This window comes from Sarcophilus harrisii, chromosome 4 (genome assembly GCF_902635505.1).
Source record: "Sarcophilus harrisii chromosome 4, mSarHar1.11, whole genome shotgun sequence".
NCBI classification, from domain to species: domain Eukaryota; kingdom Metazoa; phylum Chordata; class Mammalia; order Dasyuromorphia; family Dasyuridae; genus Sarcophilus; species Sarcophilus harrisii.
This window is the reverse complement of record NC_045429.1, coordinates 436975561-436998529: the sequence shown is the minus strand read 5'-3', so window position 1 is coordinate 436998529 and position 22969 is coordinate 436975561. Positions and strand designations below refer to the sequence as shown.

The window sequence follows — 22969 nt, the reverse complement described above, 5'->3', positions numbered from 1 at the left end:
GCCTGTTGGACATATCAAACTGTATGCCCTCTAGACCTCTTCAGTTCAACACGTTCAAAACTAAACTTATTATCTTTTCTTCCAAAGTCTCCCTTCTTCCTGACTTCTGTTACTGCTGCAGATACTAACATCTTCCCAGTCACTTAGGCTCACAACATATAAGTCATCCTGGACTCCATTGCTTACCCCCTTATTGTCCAAGCAAAGCTTGTCAACTTCACATTTGCATCATTTCTCCAATACATCCCCTTCTCTCCTCCTTCATCCTCTCTTCCGCCCCCGGTACAGACTCTCATGCCTGGACTGTTGCAATCTTCCCACTCTAGGCCATCCTCCTCCAGCTGTCAACATGATCTTCCTAAAGCCACCTGCCCTGCTTCCACCCCTACTCAATAAATTCCAATGGTTCTCTATCAATCACAAGATCAGATATAATGTCTTCTGTCTGCCCTTCAGTCATTTATAAACCTTTCCCCAAAATCTTTTCACTGTTCTTTTATCTTACACTTCTCCCCTTCCACCTAACTCCCCTGTACAGAGATCCCAGTCTCCTGGCTGTTCCTCCAACCAGACACTTCCTCTGTTGACTTTGGGCATTCTCTCTGGCTATCCCTCATGTCATTAATGTTTTCCCTCCCATTATCAAATCCCAGCTAAAATCCTGCCTTCCTAGGCTTTCCTGATTCCCCCTTGGTGCTGGTTTCTATTGAATATTTCAAATTTATCTCCACTATAATTGGTTTGTACATAATTGCTTACTTATTGTCTCTCCTATTAGACTGGAAATCCTAGAGATCAGAGGCCTTCTTTTGGCTTTCTTTGTGTCCCCAGCCCTTGGTATACAATAGGTACTTAAAAAATGTTTATTGGCTAACTAATTCTAAAGCTACAGTTTTTACACTTGACTTTGGATTGAGATGACCTAATTTGCTTGAATTTTCCTGCTGTTTTTTCTCATTGGAGATAAGTCACATTTTTCTAGGACTACTTGAAATCCAGGGAGTTCGTCAACGGTTTGACTGTAGCAGAGTTAATCTTGCCTGATTTGCTCAGCAGAATTTTTAGATGAGCTCAGCTTTTGTGGAAGGGACAGTGGCCCAAGTCAGTGGGTTTGAATACAAATTCCAGCCTGGCTACTTACTTCCTTTGTGATTGTGGGTAAGTTCCTTTATTCGTTGGGTTTCGGGCTTTAGTTTCACAGGATCCTAGATTGAAATGATACTTAAGAGACCACCAAGTCCAATCCCCTTATTTGAAGATGAGGAAATGGAGGCACCAAGACTTCAGTTGACCTTACCAAGGATCACACAATTCAGAAATGCCTATGGTGGTTTTTAACCCAGCCTTTCTGGTTTGAGTCCAGCCCTCCATTTACTACTCTACCCTGGCTCTATAAAATCATCAAATCCAACCTCTGCCACTTCCTACATGCATGAATTTGCACGTCATGTCTCTTATATACGTCTTATTTTCTGTAAAATGTGTGAGTGAACAAGAAGACCTTTCAAGACCCTATTACCTCAAAATTTATGCTCCTGTGATTTCCACTGATTAAAGTTTGACCATGGAGTTGAAGGTTCTGTGGGATGGGCAGCATGTTTTTGCCAAAGGTCAGCCTCTCTAGGATGGTGACATTCCCAACCTAGTTACACATAAAAACCTGCCAGCTTTAATTGTACCTCCCTGAAGATGTCTCTTTGGAATCTTGTCTTCTTTCGGACATCCATAAAGGAAACAGACTTTGACCCCAATTTCCCTTATTCACTTGACACATCACTACCATAAAAATATTAAGAAGCAACCCATATAAATCAGAACAGTGAAAAGGTTCATGGTATTTCACAGGAGAAGCTGGTTTCGAAGGAGGTAGCTTCCTGGAGGTTACTAAGGTAAGAAGCAAATCTTTGAATCATACAGAACAAGGAGGATGGGAATAAAAGGGGAAAATGAGGTATGAGGCTGAGAAAGAGTGGGGAAGTCTTCCCTGGAGTGGCTGTCTTTCAGTGGGGGTTCAGAGTGTGAAGATGGAATGAGCCAAGACTTTCTAATCTGATTGAAGATTTCCCAGAAGTAGAAATTCCTCTCTCTAATAAAGATCTGTTTTCATTTTAAACTCTTAGAGAACTGTAATGAAAGTCTTGCCCAAAGTCTCCTATAGTTGGCAAGGGACAAGACAGGCAATTTTAAATCTTGGGTGGGTCACCTATCTTCTTCTTTTTTTTTGGATAATTTTATTTTTATTTATTATTTTTTTATTATTATAGTAACTTTTTATTGACAGAATCCATGCCAGGGTAATTTTTTTTTTTTTAAATTTAATAGGTAATTTTTTTTTACAACATTATCCCTTGCACTCACTTCTGTTCCGATTTTTCCCTCCTACCTTTCACCCTCTCCCCTAGATGGCAAGCAGTCCTATATATGTTGAATATGTCCTAGTATATCCTAGATACAATGTATGTGTGCAGATCCAAACAGTTTTCTTATTGCACAGGGAGAATTGGATTCAGAAGGTAAAAATAACCCGGGAAGAAAAACAAAAATGCAAACAGTTTACATTCATTTCCCAAGGTTTTTTCTTTGGGTGTAGCTGCTTCTGTCCATCATTGATCAATTGAAACTGAATTAGGTCTCTTTGTCAAAGAAATCCACTTCCATCAGATTACATCTTCATACAATATCGTTGTTGACGTATATAATGATCTCTTGGTTCTGCTCATTTCACTTAGCATCAGTTCATGTAATTCTCTCCAAGCCTCTCTGTATTCATCCTGCTGGTCATTTCTTACAGAACAATAATATTCCATAACATTCATATGCCACAATTTACCCAACCATTCTCCAATTGATGGGCATCCACTCAGTTTCCAGCTTCTAGCCACTACAAACAGGGCTGCCACAAACATTTTGGCACATACTGGTCTCTTTCCCTTCTTTAGTATCTCCTTGGGGTATAAGCCCAGTAGAAACACTGCTGGATCAAAGGGCATGCACAGTTTGATAACTTTTTGGGCATAATTCCAGATTACTCTCCAAAATGGTTGGATTCGTTCACAGCTCCACCAACCATGTATCAGTGTCCCAGTTTTCCCGCATCCCCTCCAACAATCATCATTATTTTTTCCTGTCATCTTAGCCAATCTGACAGGTGTGTAGTGGTATCTCAGAGTTGTCTTAATTTGCATTTCTCTGATTAATAATGATTTGGAACACTCTTTCATATGAGTGGTAATGATTTCAATTTCATCATCTGAAAATTGTCTGTTCATATCCTTTGACCATTTATCAATTGGAGAATGGCTTGGTTTCTTATAAATTAGAGTCAGCTCTCTATATATTTTGGAAATGAGGCCTTTATCAGAACCTTTAACTGTGAAGATGTTTTCCCAGTTTGTTGCTTCCCTTCTAATCTTGTTTACATTAGTTTTGTTTGTATAGAAGCTTTTTAATTTGATGTAATCAAAATTTCCTATTTTGTGATCAATAATGGTCTCTAGTTCGTCGTTAGTCACAAATTTCTTCCTCCTCCACAAGTCTGAGAGATGAAGTATCCTATGTTCCTCCAATTTGTTTATAATCTCGCTCTTTATGTCTAAATCATGGACCCATTTTGATCTTATCTTGGTATACGGTGTTAAGTGTGGGTACATGCCTAATTTCTGCCATACTAATTTCCAGTTATCCCAGCAGTTTTTGTCAAATAATGAATTCTTATCCCAAAAGTTAGGATCTTTGGGTTTGTCAAACACTAAATTGCTATAGTTGACTATTCTGTCTTGTGAACCTAACCTGTTCCACTGATCAAGTAATCTCTTTCTTAGCCAATACCAAATGGTTTTGGGGTTACCTATCTTCTATCCTAGGCTGCCTCCTACTGAGAAGCTCTGCTCATTTCTACCACTTGGGTGACCTTAGCCACATCACTAAGATCTCCTTAGGCCTCAGTTTGCACATGTGTAAAAATGAGAGGGTTGGACTACATAGTCTCTGGGGTGCCTTCTAGCTCTAGAGCTATGGACTATGACTAAAATGAGGGCTTCCCAGAGTCCCATAATTATTAGTTTATACAACTACTCAGGTCCTAGAAGAAAGAATTGGTGGTAAAGAAGTCCTGGTCCTAGTAAGGGTTCTGGAAGAATGGATGATATCACTGATTATAGTGGACATATACATGTGTAATAAGTATAATCCAATTGCCAGGCAATGAATGAGCAAGTACAATTATGTAGAGAAGCATCCAAAGACAATGGTAAAAATGTTGGGCTTGGAGTTGAGGACACCTGGCCAAATACAGGCTAGGTGACCTTGAGCAAGGAATTTTACTTCTTTGAGGCTGTTTTCTGAACTGCAAAACTGGAAGAGTGATACCTGTAATGTTTTTGTTGTTGTTGCTGTTAATGGACCTGAGATTTTATTTTATTTTTTAAAATAATAACAGTTTTTTTATTTCTCAAAGTACATATAAGGATAGTTTTCAACATTCACCTTTGCAAAACTTCATGTTCCAAATTTTTCTCCCTCCTCCCTCACTTTCCCCCTCCCCTAAGACAGCAAGTAATCCAATATGGGTTAAACATGCGCAGTTCTAAACATATTTCAATATATATAATGCAGTGCAAGAAAAATCAGCTGATACTTGTAGTGCTGAGACATAAATGAGGTAAAATATATAAAGTTTTTGCAAACTTTATAGAAAGTTATATACAATACATATATTCGCATGTATCAGTATATATCACATTTATTGTTGTTAATCATTTTAGTCATGACCAATTCTTCATGACCCCATTTGGAGTTTTCTTGGCAAAGATACTAGAGTGGTTTGGCATTTCTTTCTCCAACTCATTTAACAGATGAGCAAACAGGGGTAATGTGACTAGCTCTGAAGTCAGTGTGTCAGAGGGGCAGCTTGAACTTTTCTGACACTTCCTGGCCATGTGGGCAGGCCACATTCAGTTCTCATCTCTTCCCATTAGGTAAGAGGGAAACTCTTTACTTATGGAGGGAGGCATCTTCTCTGCCATTCATAGTCTGAGATGATTGGACAGACCATTGAGATGATGAGTGACTTGCCCAGGATCACACAATGTGTCACAGGTGGGACTTAAATCCAGTTCTTGGTTCCAAGGCCCATGCATTCTCTGTGGTATGTGTTTGTGCATGCACACATATGCTTCTTTCATGTGTATATACATATATACATTTATTTCTATATCTCTATGTAGAATATATATATATATAATATATGCATATTTGTGTATGTGAGAGACAAAGAGATAGAAGAAACAGAGAGATGAGGAATAGAGACACACAGAGAGACAGAGCCTGAGATATAGAGGAGATAAAGACAGAATTATGGGGATAGAGACAGAGAAATAAGAGATGCAGAGAGAACCATGCAGAGAGACAGAGAGATGGGGGAAAGATAGAAAGTCAAAGAGTCAGAGACAGAGAGATAAAGGAGACAGAGACAGAGATGGGGGCTTCAGAGAGAGAAATAAAAAGAGAAAGACAGAGACAGAGGAATGGGGAAGGGAGAGAGAGAGAGAGAGAGAGAGAGAGAGAGAGAGAGAGAGAGAGAGAGAAATGGAGCACAAAGAAACAGAGATAGAGAAACAGAGACAGAGAAACAGAGAGATTATGAGGTGATTCTATTGAATTAGAAATCAGTGACTCCTTTGTAATTTATAGTCCTGAGAGTTTAAATGACTTCCTAAGAATTACCCAATCAGTATTTGACATAGGTATACTTTGAACTCAGACTTTCTGACTCCAAATCTGACCCTTTATTCATTGTATCAGATGTCTCTGTCTCTGTCTTTCTATATATCTATCTATACCCACATATATGTATATGTGTGTGTGTATACATATACAAGCTGAATCTATGATTTCAAGCTTCCTGAGAGGGATTCCTTCTACCAAAGTCAACTGGGTTCCTGACATGGCATTTACAGCTGAGAGAGCTGGCTGGGACATTGAGGGGGAATGTGGCTTGCCCACATGGCCAGGAAGTGTCAGAGGGGCAGCTTGAACCCAGGCCTTCCTAGCTCTGAAGTCAGTTCTCATTTCTACCCACTAGGCCACGCTGCTTCTCCTATTTCCATATGGGAGGCAGCACAGCCCCATGGATAGATTATTAGGCCCCAAGCCTGTAAGACTGGCTGTTAAGCCCCACCTCTGACACCTACTGACTCCATGACCCTGGACAAGCCACTGCTTGCGCCCTGCACTAGAAATTCATTGAGATTATAAATCAGAGAGATGCTGACCTATATTGACAGGATTTCCTTCTCCGGGAGTTCCCTCCACCAATGGAATCACAGTCCAATCCCTGTCCCTATATGTGTGTATGTGGGTTTGCATACATTCACATATATATTTTTCAATCTCATTATGTCTTATTGGAGTATGGAGGTGACCCCAGTTTCTCAAAAGCTCTTCCAGCAGCACGTGAGATCTGTTGGGAGTCCCCAAGCTATAAAAGCTTCATTCAGACTGTGTTGGCCATCTGTCACAGGAAGCCCCACCTACCCAAGATCAGTGGGCTCCTACATAGTAGGCTGGGCAGGGGTGATTAATTTTTCAGTTATGAATCATGGAAGAGTTTTAACCTACATTAGTAGAGAGAGGACCCACAGTAATGAATAGCACCTAAAGCACTCATCTATGTGCATTTTAATCTATGTACATTTCAAAATTATAAATAATATGCTTAATGACCAAGAGTAGATTGGTATAAATCAGAAAAGGCTGCTTGGAAAAGGTGAATAGGCCTTAAAGGAAGGATCGAATTGATTTTTATAGGAATGGGACACTTCAGGTAATGGGAAGAAGCAGAACCATAACTAGCAAGTGTGACGCCTGGAACTATTTCTATAATAGTTAAGGGAGAGAAGGGGAAGCAAGGTGGTCAGGACATGGAGATGACAACCCACTTTGGTCAAGAGCAGTCATCTCAAGCAATTCCTGGAGGTGGGAGGATGGAAATAGCAGGTAAATTGATGCAGGGATGGATGGGCTGAGGAAGAAGAGGCCCCAAGAAGAGCACAGGGTAGATAGAGTGGAGTTCTCCTTGTAGCTCTAGAAGGTAGCAAAAAAGTGAACTATAGGATCATCCCAAGGATGTGGCACCTGCCCACTAGATATAACTATAAATGGTGATGGAAGGTGGGGTGGATGGGGAGAAAGGCACGCACAAAGAGGCATGGAGACAGGAGCAAGTGGCTTTGTCACAGTCATAGCATTTCAGTGCTGAAAGATTTGTGTGTTCAACTAGTCCAACTTTCTCATCTTACAGATGAAGCAGCGGATCCAAAGAGAGGGAAGTAACTTGTATGGGGATAATAAAGAAAATATCTTAGCTGGAATAGAGGCCTCGCTGAAATCACCTCCATTCCAAAGCACCAACAGCTGAGTTGTTGATTGGGAGCTAATCATGGAAACAGTCTTCTAACAAACCCCCTTCGACAAAGATGATCTAAGAAAGGAGTTGAGATAACATGATTGTTGCTCAAATCAGAGCTATAACTAACAAGTTTTATACCAGGAGTGGTATAAACCAGGAAGGGACAGCACCAAAAAATTTAGCCCTCTTCTCACCCCAAATTCCCAATGCTATTCTCCATGCCCTCTGTTCTTGCAGAGGGGTGGAGACTTAGAGATATCAGAAGAACATAAATGAGGAAGAGAAGGGAAGGGTTAAAAGACAGGACTTGACCAAGAATAAGCTTAGCCTCCTACTTAATTCTTTTTGCTAACTAGGTGCTATGTTCCTTTATTTCTCTGCCACTTTAGGATGGAAAATACTTTTTAACACCTCTAGATTTAGAATCATATTTAGGGCAGATTTTTGATTACTACATCTCTGGACTTCAGTTTTCTCCTCTATAAAATAATGTGATTGGACTAAGGTTCCTCTAAATCTATAATCCTATTATCTCAGTTTCCCACTTGGGAATGAAAAAGGATACCATAAGGCACTATTTCTCTATAACTAAAAATATTCTGATTCTTTTATTCAATGAAGAATGTATTCATTTCTATTTCCCCATCTTTGTTCTATATCTCACTCCTATTTTCTCCAGGTCAATGTCTCCTAGACATTTAATTTCATTTTTTCTTACTATTTTTTAAAATAATAGCCATTTATTTTTCAAAATACATGCAAAGATAGTTTTCAACATTCACCCTTGCTTAATGCTGAAGAAAGTACTCTCTAAATTTGTAGTTTGGATTGTACAGCTGTGGGCCTAGATAACTCAGCTGGAATTTTTAAAAGTTGAATAAAAGGCATCCAGAGCACTGGATTCAAAGTCAGGAAGAACTGACTCAAAGTCCTTCTGACACAGGGCTCGTGGTGGAAAGCATAATAGATTTAGAATTACAGATCTGGGTTTGAATTCTGGCTCTGCCACTTACTCCTGTCTATGTGATTTGGGGCATCATTTAACCTCTATGGACCTCAGTTTCTTCATCTATAAAGTAGGAGGATTGGACTAGATGGCTTCTAAGGACCTTTCAGTAAATCTATAAAACTTTGAGATATATCTTAACATACTAGCTTTGAGATTCTGGCAAATCACTTAATCTTTCCCTGTACCAGGTAACTTTCTTAAGACTACAAATTTCAGTGGATAGAGCACCAGCCTTAAAGTAAGGAGTTCAAATCTGACCTCAAATACTTAAAATTACTAGCTCTGTGACCCTGGGCAAGTTATTTAACCCCAATTGCCTTGCAAGAAAAAGACTACAAATTTCAGAATTGTTGTTGACCTGCCCTGGTAAAAGGGAGAGTTCTCTGTACCAATAGGATTACAGGCTCTGTCCAAAAAAAAAAACAAAAACAAAAAACCACACACAAAAACACAGGCCCATTGTATTACATGATTCTATATGAAATATGGAATCTTTTTTTGGCAGATCTGACATTACTAAAGATGGCCTGGAAGAAGAACATCCTAATGCGGAGCTATGCGTCACTCCTTGTAGTGATTTTACTTCTACCATATGGCTTAATGGGTAAGTTAAAGTCTTTTTTTTAAAATAAGTTTTACTGATGCTTTTTATCTTTTATATGACATCTCCCATAGGATGCTCTTTTGTCACAAAGAAAAATAGTTAAACAATACCAATTGCCACAGAAACCACACTGGACAACATCTGATTTTTACTAACAGGAGAGAATCTGTTCTCTGGAACAATACTGGCTATTGTCTTTATCATAAATTAGGTTGCCTTATTAATGTTTTTTTCACTTGTATTATTCTAACCATCCCTAAATGAGAGTTCTTAACTATTACAATTGTATTGCTATAACTTCTCATTTTATATAAACTACACAAAATCATATGGGAAGAGACCGCTGTGAAACTAAGGGTCATTATATCACCCCTAGATTAATGGGAGGCTAAGAGAGGAAAAGGGTAGAGTTCAAAAAAGCAGTGACCAGTGAATATCACCTCACAGGAAGAAAATAGGAAAGGCTGAGAAGGATTCAGCTCTACACCTATTCAGAAGGGAGGAAGAAACTGAACTCATAGCCAATTCTTTTTATAAGTGTAGGATCAACCAATAGCAATGATATTGCTAAATCAGAGGATAAAATCAAGCTTGGACACTTGAGCAAGTTACTTGATATTTCTCTGCCTTAGTTTCCTCATTTATAAATGTAGGAGTTGAACTAAATTCACAATGGTATACAAACTTGAATAGAAAAGGGGTCACTAAAGCACATATAATGATGAAGACTGCATATTGACTTAGAAAACCACATATTAACATTCTCTATTCTCTATTTTATTTTGACTCCTCTGAATTGGAGAACTTTTAAGAGCTCTTCCGGGTCCATACCTGTTTATGATAATTTCTCTCTCTCTCTCTCTCTCTCTCTCTCTCTCTCTCTCTCTCTCTGTATTTCCAGATGTCATCCTAACTGTGAATAACAACAGTGAAAACTATGTCCTAACAACCAAACGTGGCTCTTCAGAGTCTCTAAAATGTGCAGTTCAGAATCACAGCCAAGATGAACAGTTACTCTGGTACAGGGAAACTGGGAAGGTGGATCTGAAAGCTGAAAACAAAATCAACTCTAGTGACATCTGTATTTATCCTGTCAGTGAGGATGACAATGGAGTCACCTTTACCTGCAAGTTGCAACGGAACCAATCCATAAGCATCTCAGTGACTTTGAATGTCACTTGTGAGTTGAGCGGCGAGCAACCCTAAACTTAATTACAATCAGTTGAGAAGCATTTATGAAGCACCTCCTATGTATCAGGCACTGTGTAGATACTGGTAATACAAAGACAAAAGAGATATAGTTCCTGCCCTCTGAGAACTTACTCTCTATGGAATGGAGAGATGACAATACATATATTTGAAATAGAAACACAATGTATGCATACCAAATGGACGTAAACTAGTTTTGTAAGGAGGGCACTAGCAGCCCAGGGAGAGTGAAATCATGGAAGGCTTTCTGTATGAGGTGGCACTTAATCTGAATTGTGAAGGAAGCCACTGATTCCAAGAGGCAGAGCTGAGAAAAGAGTACATTACAGGAATGGGAGGCACAGACATAGGGGGAGATGGAGTGTTGTGTGTGCACAACACTGAATAGCAAAGTTTGTATAGGGGAATGATTCATGAGTGGGAAAGTGGAAGAGAGCCAGGTTGTTACCAGATTTTAAATGCCCAAGAGAGAGGTTTATATTCAGTCCTAGAGTCAAGAGGGAGTTGTGATGAGCCTGCACTTTAGGAGTCACTTTGGCTGACAGAAGGAACCCGAAGCTGTCACAACTGTCCAGGACAAAAAGGAAAACTGCCCTTGTGTGTCAGATAAAAGGTTCAGAGCTTAACTGAGAAGCAGAATTTTGAGCATCCTTGTCCCATCATGGTTTGGAATCGGAAGGGCTTTGCTCCATTTCCACCTAAGTTTATACAGAACTGGAAAAGAAAGAAAGAAAACAATCTCACTTTCTTCTCTAATTGCATAATTAAGCCTGCTGGCTGCATATTTGAAAAGTGCGCCGTTTTCGAGACCCAGGAACTTATGGGATGTATGAAAACAGGTAGTGATCCAAATTTGGCCCAAGATTGTAGCTTACCAATTGAGGATTTAGACCCTGATGATGGAATTAAGTGAATTAATAATAATAATGATAATGACAAATTTTTATAGAGAGCTTATATACTAGGCATAGCACTGAGTGCTTTATTTATTTATAATAAAATAATATTCTAATGGAAGTCAAACATAACTAAAATGACTCAACAACAACAGTGTTATGATATCTATTTATAATATCATGACTATTAAAAATTGGCCAAATCTGAGGAGTAGCCATTAATGCTCCAATGGCAGGTTGGAAGGAGGTCTCCACTGGAGTGCCTATGCCATGGTCTCTGCTTAACTCTGTGCCATATAACTTTTTTTTACCAATGGCATGTGAAAAGGCACTGTAGTGGAAAGAATGTTGAATATGGAATCCGAGGCTGTCATTTGGTCATTTTCAGTCATGTTCAATTCTTCATAAGGTTCTACCATGAACCATTTGGGGTTTTCTTGGCAGAAATACTGGAGTGATTTGCCATTTCCCTCTCCAGCTCATTTTACAGATGAGGAAACTGAGGCAAACACAGTTAAATTGAGGCAAACAGGGTTAACTGACTTGCCTAGATATTATTAATTATCCGTGGTTAGATTTGAATTTGGGAAGGTGAGTCTTTTTGACTCCAGGTCTGGCACTCTATTCACTATGGAGCTACCTAGCCTCCATACAGACTCAGAGGACTTAGTTCTATTCTAACTCTGACTCTATATATTTGAGCTTGACATTTAACCACTCTAGACTTCAGTGTCCTCTGTTAAAAAAAATTAAAATTAAAAATAATTAAATAAAAATTTTTAAAGTATTGGGCTAGATGCCCCTTTAAGATGCTTCTGAGCTCTAAATCTATAACTGTATGTTTGGAAGAAGCCACAGATGGTGGACTTACCAAATTTTCAGGTGACCTGAAGCTGGAAAGATCAGGTAATACACTGGATGCTTGAGGCAGAATTCCAAAAGATCTAGTCAGATGAGAGTCTCAGGAGAAAAACCCAACAAGATGAAATTTAATGAGAACCAGTAGAAAGTCACAGAGCAAAAAAGTGATTTGCTCAAGATCACACAGGTATCAAATAGTAGAGCTGAGATATATTTTTCCCCAGTAACATCTATTTTCTGAATAGGCCCAACAAAAGCAGTATTATCACAAGTATAAGATGAGGGAGGGCTGCCTAGGAGCAGCTCATCTGAAAGAGAGCTGAGGAATTAGTGGTGACGGACTGCAAACTCAATATAAATCAAAAGTAGGATATAGTAGACCCCAAAGCTGGTCTTGGACTCTATCAGTGTGGTTTGAGATTGCTTAAGAGAGGTACAGGACATGATAATCAGCCGTGTTTAGGCAGGGAGGTGGTGCAGTTGAGAGAGCTTTGGCTTTAAAACTAGGAATTCTCTTCTTTCGAAATTCAAATCCGACCTCAGACACTTACTAGCTGTATGACTCTGGGCAAGTCACTTCACCCTGTGTGCCTCAGTTTCCTCATCTATAAAATAAGCTGAAGAGGGAAATGGCAAATCACTCCAATATCTCTGCCAAGAAAACCCCACATGAGGTCACGATTGAAAAATCAATTGTGCTATGCCTAAATTAGACCACATTCGCTTTTTGATTCCTCTTGTGGCTTTATTCTTTTCTTGCCCTTTACTGAAAGCTCCCTTCTCATGTATGGAGTATACCCATCCTTGCCCCCTGGCTAGCTAGAATGCTATCCATCCAATCTTGATTTCCTCTCTGGTAGAGCCCCATTCTTTGGATTTCCTTCTCTCTTCTTCCCTCTATTAGGACTTAGCTTCAGCTAGTTAGAATGGCTCTGATGAATTAATTCGGGTTGCAGATCTAGAACTGGAAAGGGAAGGAAAGGAATAAGGAAAAGGAGAAGGGAAGGAGAAGAGAAAGGAAAAAGGGAAGGGAAAGAGGAGAGGGGAAGAGGAAGATAGAAGGGAAGAAGAAAAAAGGAGAAGGGGAAGAGAAAAGAGAAAGGAGAAGAAGAGGAGAGGAGAGGGAAAGGGGAAGAAGGAAGAAAGAGACTAAGTTTATTTGGTAGGGCCTTTGAAAGAAAGGGGGAAAAAAAGAGATAAAGCTTATCTAGCAAGACATTCCACGATAAACTTTTAGAACACAAAACAGGGTATTTGGAAATTATCTGCTTTTTCCCAGCAACATCCCACACATCCAAAAAATATCTTCATGCCATTTCTGTTAGGCTGGGCATAATTGAAACACATTCAGAAGATCTCTGAAAAGCCAAAATTTCAAAGGAGCTATTCATAACACAGCCTGTCCTCCCTTATTCCTGGGGAATCATTCACTGTGTGAGTTTTGTGGCTTTTCCTTTTCAAACCTGCTCCCCTCCTTTGTTGCCAGCTTGCTCCTCTATCATCTGGAGAATAAGGTGTAGAAATAAAGGGAGATTCAAGCCAGCCAGTTCTTCTGCTTGTTGAAGCCCTTGCATACTGGAACCCAGCTGTAGAGCAGGAAAGATCCCTCCTGCACATCTTGTTCATGGGAAGCCAAATGGCTTATCCACGGTCTTATAATTAGAAATAATCAGAGGAAGGATTTGAACCCAATTCCTCTGATTCTGCCCTATTGGGACAAAAAATAGACATAACATAAAGCTTAAAGATAATATGTTTGTTTCAGTTATTCACAAAAATGGGATGAGCTATAATGTAAAAGATTCAAGAACAATAGATTTAAAGCTGTAAGAGATTTTAGAGATAATTTAGTTCAATCCCCTCATTTTACAGATTAGGAAACTGAGACCCAAGGAGAGAGATGATTTGATCACAGTAGAATAAATTAGTTCCAGTAGCATAAAAGCTCCTTTTAGACAATTTTTGTTTCTTTTTTTTTGTCTTTGCATTTCCCAGGGTCTGTTTTCTGAGAGGCTTTTGGAGTTGAATTAATTGATCAGAGTAGCAAGAATGGAATTTAATATTGATAACATAAAGACATATTTGGGTTGGAAAAAAACATTAGCTTCACAAATACAAGATGGGAGAAGTATGGCAGGACAAGAGCTTATCTGAAAAAGATCTGATTTGTTGTTTAATTAAAGACTACAAGATTAATATGAGTCCAAAATGGGATGTAGCAGTCAATAAAGTGTCAATAAAAGTCAATAAAAAATCTTAGGCTTATCAAGGAGGCCTGATATCTAAGACAGGGATTAGTGGCCTCTGAGGGGCCCCTTCCTGCTCTAGATACCAGAGGTAGTAGCCCCTCCTGCAAGCTTCCAAGGATAAATGTTCCCCAGGGAACAGTAGAATTTGGATCCATCTCACGCATCTCTAGAAGTTTGCAATAGGGGCTACCTTATGATCCTATGTTCTTGTTCTGGCTTCAAATCCAGCACTCTTTCCATTGTGAAATGAGGCAAACTTAAATTTGTTTCCAAGGAAACATTCAAATAATTACAGATACTGAGAAATCAAATGTAAGATAGTGAGCTTCCCCTTGAAACAAAAACTAAATGGCTTCTTGTTGGTTATGTTGAATGCAGAAGAAATTCTGATTCATATAAGGGTTGTTCTGAATGGGCTCTGAGATCTCTTCCACTTCTTTGTGGACGAGATCCTCAGATCCTCAAAATAAGGCTAACTTTGCAGTATCAGCAATGTACTATTAGGAGTTTTAAGCAAGAGCTTGCTAATCCACTAATTAAATCCAATTTATTGTACTGTGCAGATGAGCCTATTCTGAGTGGGAAAGACCTCCAAACAGTCAAGGAAGGAAACAACATAAAATTAGACTGTAATGTGAAGTCCAATCCCCCGGCTCAAATGATGTGGTACAGATACAACAGTGTCCTGAATTTGGAGAAGAATCATCACCAAATATATCAAACAAGTGAGCTGTTCCAACTGTCTATCTCCAAGACTCTGAAATCTGATAATGGGACATACAGTTGCCACGCAAAGACGTCCAATGAGTTGAGGATCATTAATTTCCACGTGATCGTTGAAGGTAACTAATATAATAAAGAAAGTGATGAGAGGCTTCCTAAGGAGAAGCTAGAATGGTGCCCTAGCTATGTTAACCATTAGCATTAGCTAACGATGATGAAAATTAAAGAATACATGCCATGAAATCAGAAGAACTGAGTTCAAATTCTGCTTCTGACACTTAAGTGATGGGCAAATTATTTTACTTCTTTTGGGCCTCTGTCATTGGATCCACAAAAGGAGGATGTTGGATTAGAGGGAGGTTCCTAATACCTCTAAATCCTATGAACCTATGTGATCTTGAGTAAATCACTTGGGCCTCAGTTTCTTCACCTTAAATGAGGTGATTAAACTAGTTAGTGCCAAGATACTATCCTAATTTAACTCTGACTCCCATGAACTAAAAGATAGACCCAGCCAAGTGTGTCTGGCACTAAAGATCCTGATGATTTTTCTTAAGAAAATTAAGTCTTTCTTTCTAGCTCTGTTTTCACCAAAGGCTCTCCTCCAAGTCAAATAAGTGCAGAAGGATAAATATGTGCCTGAAAGGTTAAAGAGGATATTCCTGAATTACTCTGGACAATGAAATGATGTAGCCACTGGAATTTTCAGGTCCAAGGTCACTGAAACATGAGCAAAGGGAGGAACAGGAAGTAAAGGGAGGGAATCATGATGCAGGAAAAAGATGACTAGATTTGTAATAAAAGGACCTTGACTCTCATCACTCCCTGTGTAACCTTGGTAAAATATTCCACTTCTCTGAGATTCAATTTTGATCCTCTATGACATGAAGGCATTGGACTGGCTGACCTCTGAAGTCCTATCTAGTTTGGAATCCAAGATCTTAGCAAAAGGCAAACCAAAAAATATAAAAGAATTAAAGCAGATGATCTTTCCAGTCCCTTCCAAATATCACCTTTGGTTACTCACTCTTTGATTCTGAATCATAGGGTATTCAGTATATCACAGTATACTGGGGTGGAAGAGACAACTGTGAAAAGTTAAAATGCTCCAAAACTTGGCTCGCTCTAGTTTATGACTTGTGTAAAGAATCCACCTGAAGTAGTACTGTATATATTTTTTCTTTCTCATATTTCTTGTATGAACAAAGGGAAAGATGAGATACCCATTGGAGCCAAAACTGAAAATGATAATGCACACTTTTCCTGGTCTGGGACTAGTGAACATGCAGTCACACAGGCCTAATCTCTCACAAAAGCAGATATATCATTAACTCCATGCATGGAATACACAGATATCTTTCCAGTGCCCGCTCACTTCAGGCACTTTTGTCAATCCTCCAAAATCAGTAGCATGCATGGAAAGTCACTGGCTCAGTCATAGGTCTTGGATGACTACATGACTTTGACCAAGTGCAAAATGGGGAGCAGAGGCCAACTGATACCCTACCTCAGTTGTGATCTACTTCCTAAGTTGTTTCATTGGGAAAGAGAGTGGTTTGCTTCTGTCAGATACAACCTTCCAAATCCAAGCCACAAAGAAACAACCAGATAACCTTGGGGTTGAAATGGAGTAGGAAATGCCACAATAAGATTTCCAACTACCATGTTCACCCATATTTTGTAGGTTTACAAAGGCCTCAGGATGTAATATCCTAGCAATTATAAACTGAACCCATACTCAGAGGTGGGAAAATTAGACATCGACATAATTTATTATGGTTAAAAAGCAATGGCGTAGGCGATGCTTCGTGTCATGAAAGAAATCTGAGGCTGATGTGTCAGGCAGGTTGCCAGGCCAGCTTTCAGATGTGTAGGATCCTGTTCTGGGTGGAGATATTACAAACCTGTTAGTTTTTTTTTCTTTCTGTATATCCCAGCAACTAATCTTCCTCCCTCTCCTTGCCTTCCTTATAAACTGTCATTGTATAACCTCTTGCTAATGTTGGGCTAGAATATCAAGTCCTCTGTAGCGATCTTTCAATTGCTCTTTATCCACTATAACACCCAGATTTAGGTGGTTAATTAAAAAGCTAGACTGATTGATTGAAAAGGACACTGGGCATCTTATCTTGAGCATAGACTCTTGCCCAAATATTTGGAAATGATTTTCTAAGAATCAGGAAGAAGGTGGGAAAAAAATTGCACAAAACCCTAGTTTTATGTAAGCTGGTGCATTAATGTGAGTTTAAAATCAGGTACCATGAAGCAATGGGATCTCACTCATGGAAAGAAGACTTTATATGCCTCGTCCAGCAGAGATTCTTAGTAGAGACTTGAAATCCAAATGTCCAGTACCTAGAATAACCAGAACTGAAGGGAGTAGTTAAAAATCCCAGATGGTTTTCAGTTTTCTGGACTGGTCAATTTTCCAGAAGGACCTACTTTTCTTTCTTCATACTCCCAAATTATCTCTTCCAGGATAGACTGCAGAGGAAATCATCCACCTACCAACAAAGTAAAGGAATTCTGCCTCCTCCCAAATTGGATAGGTAAAGACCCAGGGTCACTAAGGGAGGTAACAACTCAGTTGTTCCAATGAACAAATTTCCTAGGAAATATCATTTCAGAAAAGACGCAGCGAAAGCATTTAGATTGATTTGCTCCTGAAAATTATCCATAGTGGGTAGAGGGGAGTGAATGTAGGACTGGAAGGGATCTCCAAGGCTATCTAATCACAGGATCATAGATCTAGTAGAGAGTCCTCAGAGGTAACTGGAGAAGAACAAAAACTCATTAAAAATAAAAAGTATTAGATTTTTGTGCTGTATGATACTAGCCTAAGTACTTGTTGAGTGAGTTAATCTAGTCCTATCTGAGGACTAGAGAACATTTCTCTCAGGTTATGAAGGCAAGTAACTGTCAGAGGCAGGATTTGAACTCCAGAGCCAGTGGTCTTTCTGCTGTATTATATTACCTCCTAATGGAAAATGGTTGGGAAAGAGTGTGAATAAGCAATATCTGCATGTTCTCCAGTTTCTTACTGTGATCTACATACACCACCATATTTCAAAGACCTGTGATTTCTGTTGCCACCCATGCTGATTGCATGGGTCTATAATTTATAATCTGAATGCCTCATCCTCTGGTTTGGTTCCCTACCACTTGACTGTCAAAGGTCATCATCTATTTATTTGTGGCTCAGTTTCCTAGTCCTTAATGCCATGCTCCACGGAAGACCATTCTCTTCTAGATCCTTTTTCCTCTCGGATTTTTGTGACTCAGATTTAGTGCGGTTCTCTTCTTACTTGACCAACCAATTCTACTTTGTCTCCTTTATAGAATCATTTATGTCCTTTCTCTCCTACTTGTGTGTTTACCTCCAGATCTCTTTTTGTTCCTTTCTCTGATTGTCTCCAAGTGAACTTATCTAAGCTCTCCAGAATTTGACCAATGTCTCTCTGCAAATGACTTCCAACTTTACCTATTCAGCCGACATCTTTCTTCTGAGCACTGGTCTGGCAACTCCATCTGCCTACTGAACATCTCCATTCTTATATCCCATAGATATCTCAAACATATGTCCCAAACAGAACGCATTATCTTCTACCTTAAACTATAACTGCCTAATTTCTTTCAGACTTCCCTGATTTCAACATAGGAGCTATACTTAATTTTTTACTCTATCATACCTCTCATATCCAATTAACTGTCAAGACTTATCAATTTCACCTGCTGAGAAACTTTCTCACCTGAACCCTTCTCTCTGCTCATTTGGAATTCTCATTGCTTTTTGACCAGGACTGTTCTAATTGGTATTCCTACATCCAGTCTCTTCCCTCTCCCATCCATCCTTTACACAATTGCTACATGAATATTTTCAAGGCACAGGACTTCTTGTTCAAGAAGTTCCAGGGACTCCCCATTGTGGATAGCATTTTCTATCCCAAGTCTATAGAAATTGTCTTGGATCACTGAATTGCTGAGAAGAGCTGTCTATCACAGTTGAACCAAATAAATCACTGTTATTTTACCTATCATGTTTATTTGTATTAAAAAAAACTCTCTCAATAGACTGTAAGCTTCTTGAAGGTAAGAGCTGTTTCATTTTTGTTCTTGTATCCTTATTACCCAGCAGAATGCATGGCACATAGCTGATGCTTAATAAATGCTTGTTGACTGGTTGATTATGCAGATGTTTAAGGCTCAGAGAAGTTAAATGACTTTCCCAGTCACCCAGCTAATAACTGAGCAGAGATGGGACCTGAACCCAGGTCTTTCTGGTTCACCACGTATCCATCATGTCATGTTCCTATCTGCCTAAGTGCCTTCTATGTGCAAAAGGGATACAAAAGGAAGCAAAAGACAGTCCCTACCCTAAAAGTATCCTCATTTTAATAGAGGAGCCAATCTAGGATCCTATGGTCAAAGTAGGGAAGGGACCCTCAGTTCCTATAGAAGAAGAGCTTAAATTCTGCTAGATCTTGCCAGGGTGAAGAGAACTGAAGCAACTGACCTGGAAAGAGATAGTGAGTCTGTCCTTTGAAAACCAGCCTAAATTTGGGAAGATTTATCACTAGGCTGGATCCAGGATACTAATTCTAACTGATACAAAAATTCCTCAAGTCAGGCTACTGAACCACAGAAGAGTCCAATGTGTTCTAGTGGTAGCAATGCCCACAAATACCTCATGTGTCCTTCAAGTAATAAAGCAATGAAGTGTGTGTGTGTGTGTGTGCTTGTGCATGACTATATGAATATAGATATTCCATGATCTCACTTTTCATTCCTTTTTGTGATCTATATCTGAATTTTTCATAGATAAAGAAATCACTATTCCCATTGAACCCATTATTGCTGCTTCTGTGGTGGTCATCTTAACTATACTGTTTGGACTAATTGCAAGAAGAAACAAGATAATGAAGGTACCTGGGAATTCTAGGATGGGAAAGGGAGGAAAGGTGTCAAAATAATCCAAGGGAAGTCAAAGAACTAATTCTACAGAGCTGGGGCAAGTTTCTGTTCTGTTTCCTTCCCAAAGGGAGGGAAGCAGTTGGGGAAGGGGAGGAACACACTGAGCTTGGAGTTATAGGACCTCTAAGTTCAAAACCTAGTTCTTCCACTTAGTTATCTGTGGGACTGTAAGGAAATCACTTCATCTATCTTGGCTTCAGTTTCCTCATCTATAAAATGAGGGGCTTGTACCAGATAGCCTTTGAGGCTCCTTGCAGCTCTAGCTCTGTGAAGCTCTAGCTTCTAGTTTCATCTCATTAAAATTCAAATCAGATTGCTGAAATTAAAATTACTTCTCCCCCTGACATGCAACATCATTTCTGTTGTTTGCTTTTAGCTTTGCAGGAAGAGCCAGACACCTCAAAGTGGTATAGCTATGTAAGTATTTGGAGATCAATGCTTTTCCATAGGCATATCTACTTAAGATAGTTGGTAACCAGAGCTCTAAGGCGGGACAATGGCGCTTTGCCTCAGGATCCCAGTGGAAAGACCCATCTCTCTCTGGCAGCTTGCTTTCCCTGCATTCAGAGTGCTCTCCTTGCCCTTCCTGCTTTCCTTGGTCATGTTATCTCCATCCCAAGGTTCACTTCCCCTATTGTTCTCTTTGCCTTCTACCCCACTGGTGGTTGGAAGAGGCTGGTGACCTTTAGGTGAATGATTCTAGGCTGGGGTAGGTAATCCAGCCTCTTCTGAATGACTTCCTTTGGACAGATTGTCCTCATCATTTCCCCACAATTATAACTGCTGATAATCCAAGAGGATGGTTTTCCTTGAATATTCCTTCTATCTGAGGGAGTAGGAGGAGGGAGGAAGGGAATCTGAAAGTGTTTCTACTGAACAGAAGTGAGGTAAGACAAGCAAGGACAAGTTGGATTGGCAGGCTGCCCAGACCTAAACACCACCTTCAGCCTTAGGACTTCACTTCTTTTAGAGCAATTTCTAGCTTATGAAATTGCCTTCCTATTGCTATGTGGTGTCAATGACTGAGAGGGCCTACCCTGAGGGAAGACACCCAGGTCAAACTCCTTCAGCTAGGACTGGGAGCGTGCTGCATCCCAGTGCTAGATTCCCTTTGTCCTTGGGGTCTGACTGGATGAATATGACACTCTTTGAAGACCTAGAATGCTCCCTCCCCTCTGTTCCATGTGCAACCTTCTCCATTGATGGAATTCTTGGCTTTCCTTTGTGCTTCTTTCTGATTCTAGGTGAAGAATCAAGCAGCCTTTCTAAAAGGAGAGCGCAATACCAAGACCTTCCTGGGGGTGGAGTCCCGTGTGTGTTCCTTGCTTTTATTAAAATATGCTTCCTTTGGTCAGTGTTGATGAAGAGGTGTTGGACTAATCAATTAATGCCAATCTAATTCTTTTGGCTAAAAGAAAATAGGATAAAAATTGGCTAATTTGAGGTATAAGAGGAGGAGGATTGAATGGAAACAGAGGAAATCTTAGAATTTGAACAAAGCTTCTTCTCAGAGGTTAACGTAGTAATGATCCTTCTCCTTGCATAACATCCCATTTCCCACTCCACCTTGCATTAGTATCTGGAATTTATTTGCCTTTCATCCCCCTTTCCTAAAAGCTCTGACTCCTTCTTCAGCAAAGCTCAAATAATACTTCTTAGTAGGAGCCTTTCCTAATCTTCTCAGTTATTATTACTTGATTGCCTTCTATATATTTTGTATTTACTTATCTAGATACAAATTGTGTCCCTTCCTATCCTCCACTCCTACCTCTGGAATATAATAAATTCCTTGAAGGCAGGGAATATTATGTAGATTTTTAAAAATATTTGTATTCTCAGTTCCTAGAACAGGGCATAGCCTAAATAGGGAACTTAATAAACATTAGTTGAATTGAATTTCCATTTAGCTTGTATCTGCTATCTTCTCAATCCTAGGATTCACTTATGAGCACATTAAGACAAATATAAATGGACAAATTCAATGGAAGCCAGTCAAAGAAAATGTCTGTTTACAAGCCCATCTTTTTTATACAACAATTTGTAGAACTATGCATTAGTTATGAGTCAATATATACTCAGTGGACACATTTAGACTAAAATACCTGACTTTCCTTAAAGTTGCTCTATCTGTATTTTCTCGCCTTGATTCCTTACCAATGTGAATGTACCAATCCCAATATCTTTCCTCTCAATTTGTACCTGTATAAGTATAAAGGCCTCATTTCTCAGATTTGTAGAGAACTGAGTCAAATTTATAAAAATAAGAGCCAGTCCCCAGTGGACAAGGGATCAAAAGATAAAAAATTTTCAGATGAATTTTCAAAATTTTCAAAGATATCTATGGCCATATAAAATATTCTGAATCACTTAAAACAATTTAAAACAAGTCAGAAGTACTACCTCACACTATTAGATTGGCTAATAGAACAGAAAAAGAAAATAACAAATGTTGAAGGGGATGTAGAAAAATCGAATCACTAATGCACTGTTGGCAGAATTGAAAACTGATTCAACCTTTTTGTAGAATAATTTGGAATTGTGCCCAAAGGGCTATAAAATGATGCATATCCTTTGAACCCAGCAATATCACCAGGTCTATATCTTAAAGAAAATATATTTTTTAAAAGGATAATAACCTATATGTACAAAAGTATTTATAGCAATTCTTTTCTGGTGGCAAAGAATTGGAAACTAAGGAGATACCCATCAATTAGGGAAGGACTGAACAAGTTGGGATATATTATTGTGATGAGATGCTATTATGCTATAAGAAAGGATGAACAGGATGCTCTCAAAAAACCTAGAAAGACTTACATGAACTGATATAAAATGAAATAAGAATTAAGAGAATATTATACACAGTAACAGCAATATTGTAAGATGATCAACTGGGAATGACTTTGAATATTTCCCAACAAAACAAAGATCCAAGACAACTTTGAAGGACTTATGATGAAGAAATGTTATCCATCCCCAGAGAAAGAATTGATGGAGTCTGAATACAGATCAAAACATAATTTTTAAAAAACTTCCTTTATT

The 22969-nt window shown here is 39.1% G+C and overlaps 1 protein-coding gene across 2 annotated transcripts; it reads left to right on the top strand.

The window, feature by feature from the left end:
- The first annotated feature begins 1094 nt into the window (after positions 1 to 1094).
- TMIGD1 (transmembrane and immunoglobulin domain containing 1) lies at positions 1095 to 21295 on the top strand. 2 transcript variants are annotated; one of them, XM_031967742.1, is made up of 7 exons: positions 1095 to 1158; positions 8923 to 9021; positions 9923 to 10201; positions 14800 to 15078; positions 19778 to 19881; positions 20307 to 20347; positions 21175 to 21295. In XM_031967742.1, exons 2-7 carry the CDS (start codon positions 8940 to 8942, stop codon positions 21176 to 21178), a joined length of 789 nt encoding a protein of 262 aa, XP_031823602.1. In that variant the 5' UTR covers positions 1095 to 1158; positions 8923 to 8939; the 3' UTR covers positions 21179 to 21295. The 2 variants fall into 2 exon arrangements, with proteins under 2 accessions (XP_031823602.1, XP_031823604.1); XM_031967744.1 differs by lacking the exon at positions 1095 to 1158 and adding an exon at positions 1784 to 1889.
- The last annotated feature ends 1674 nt before the right edge of the window (positions 21296 to 22969 follow it).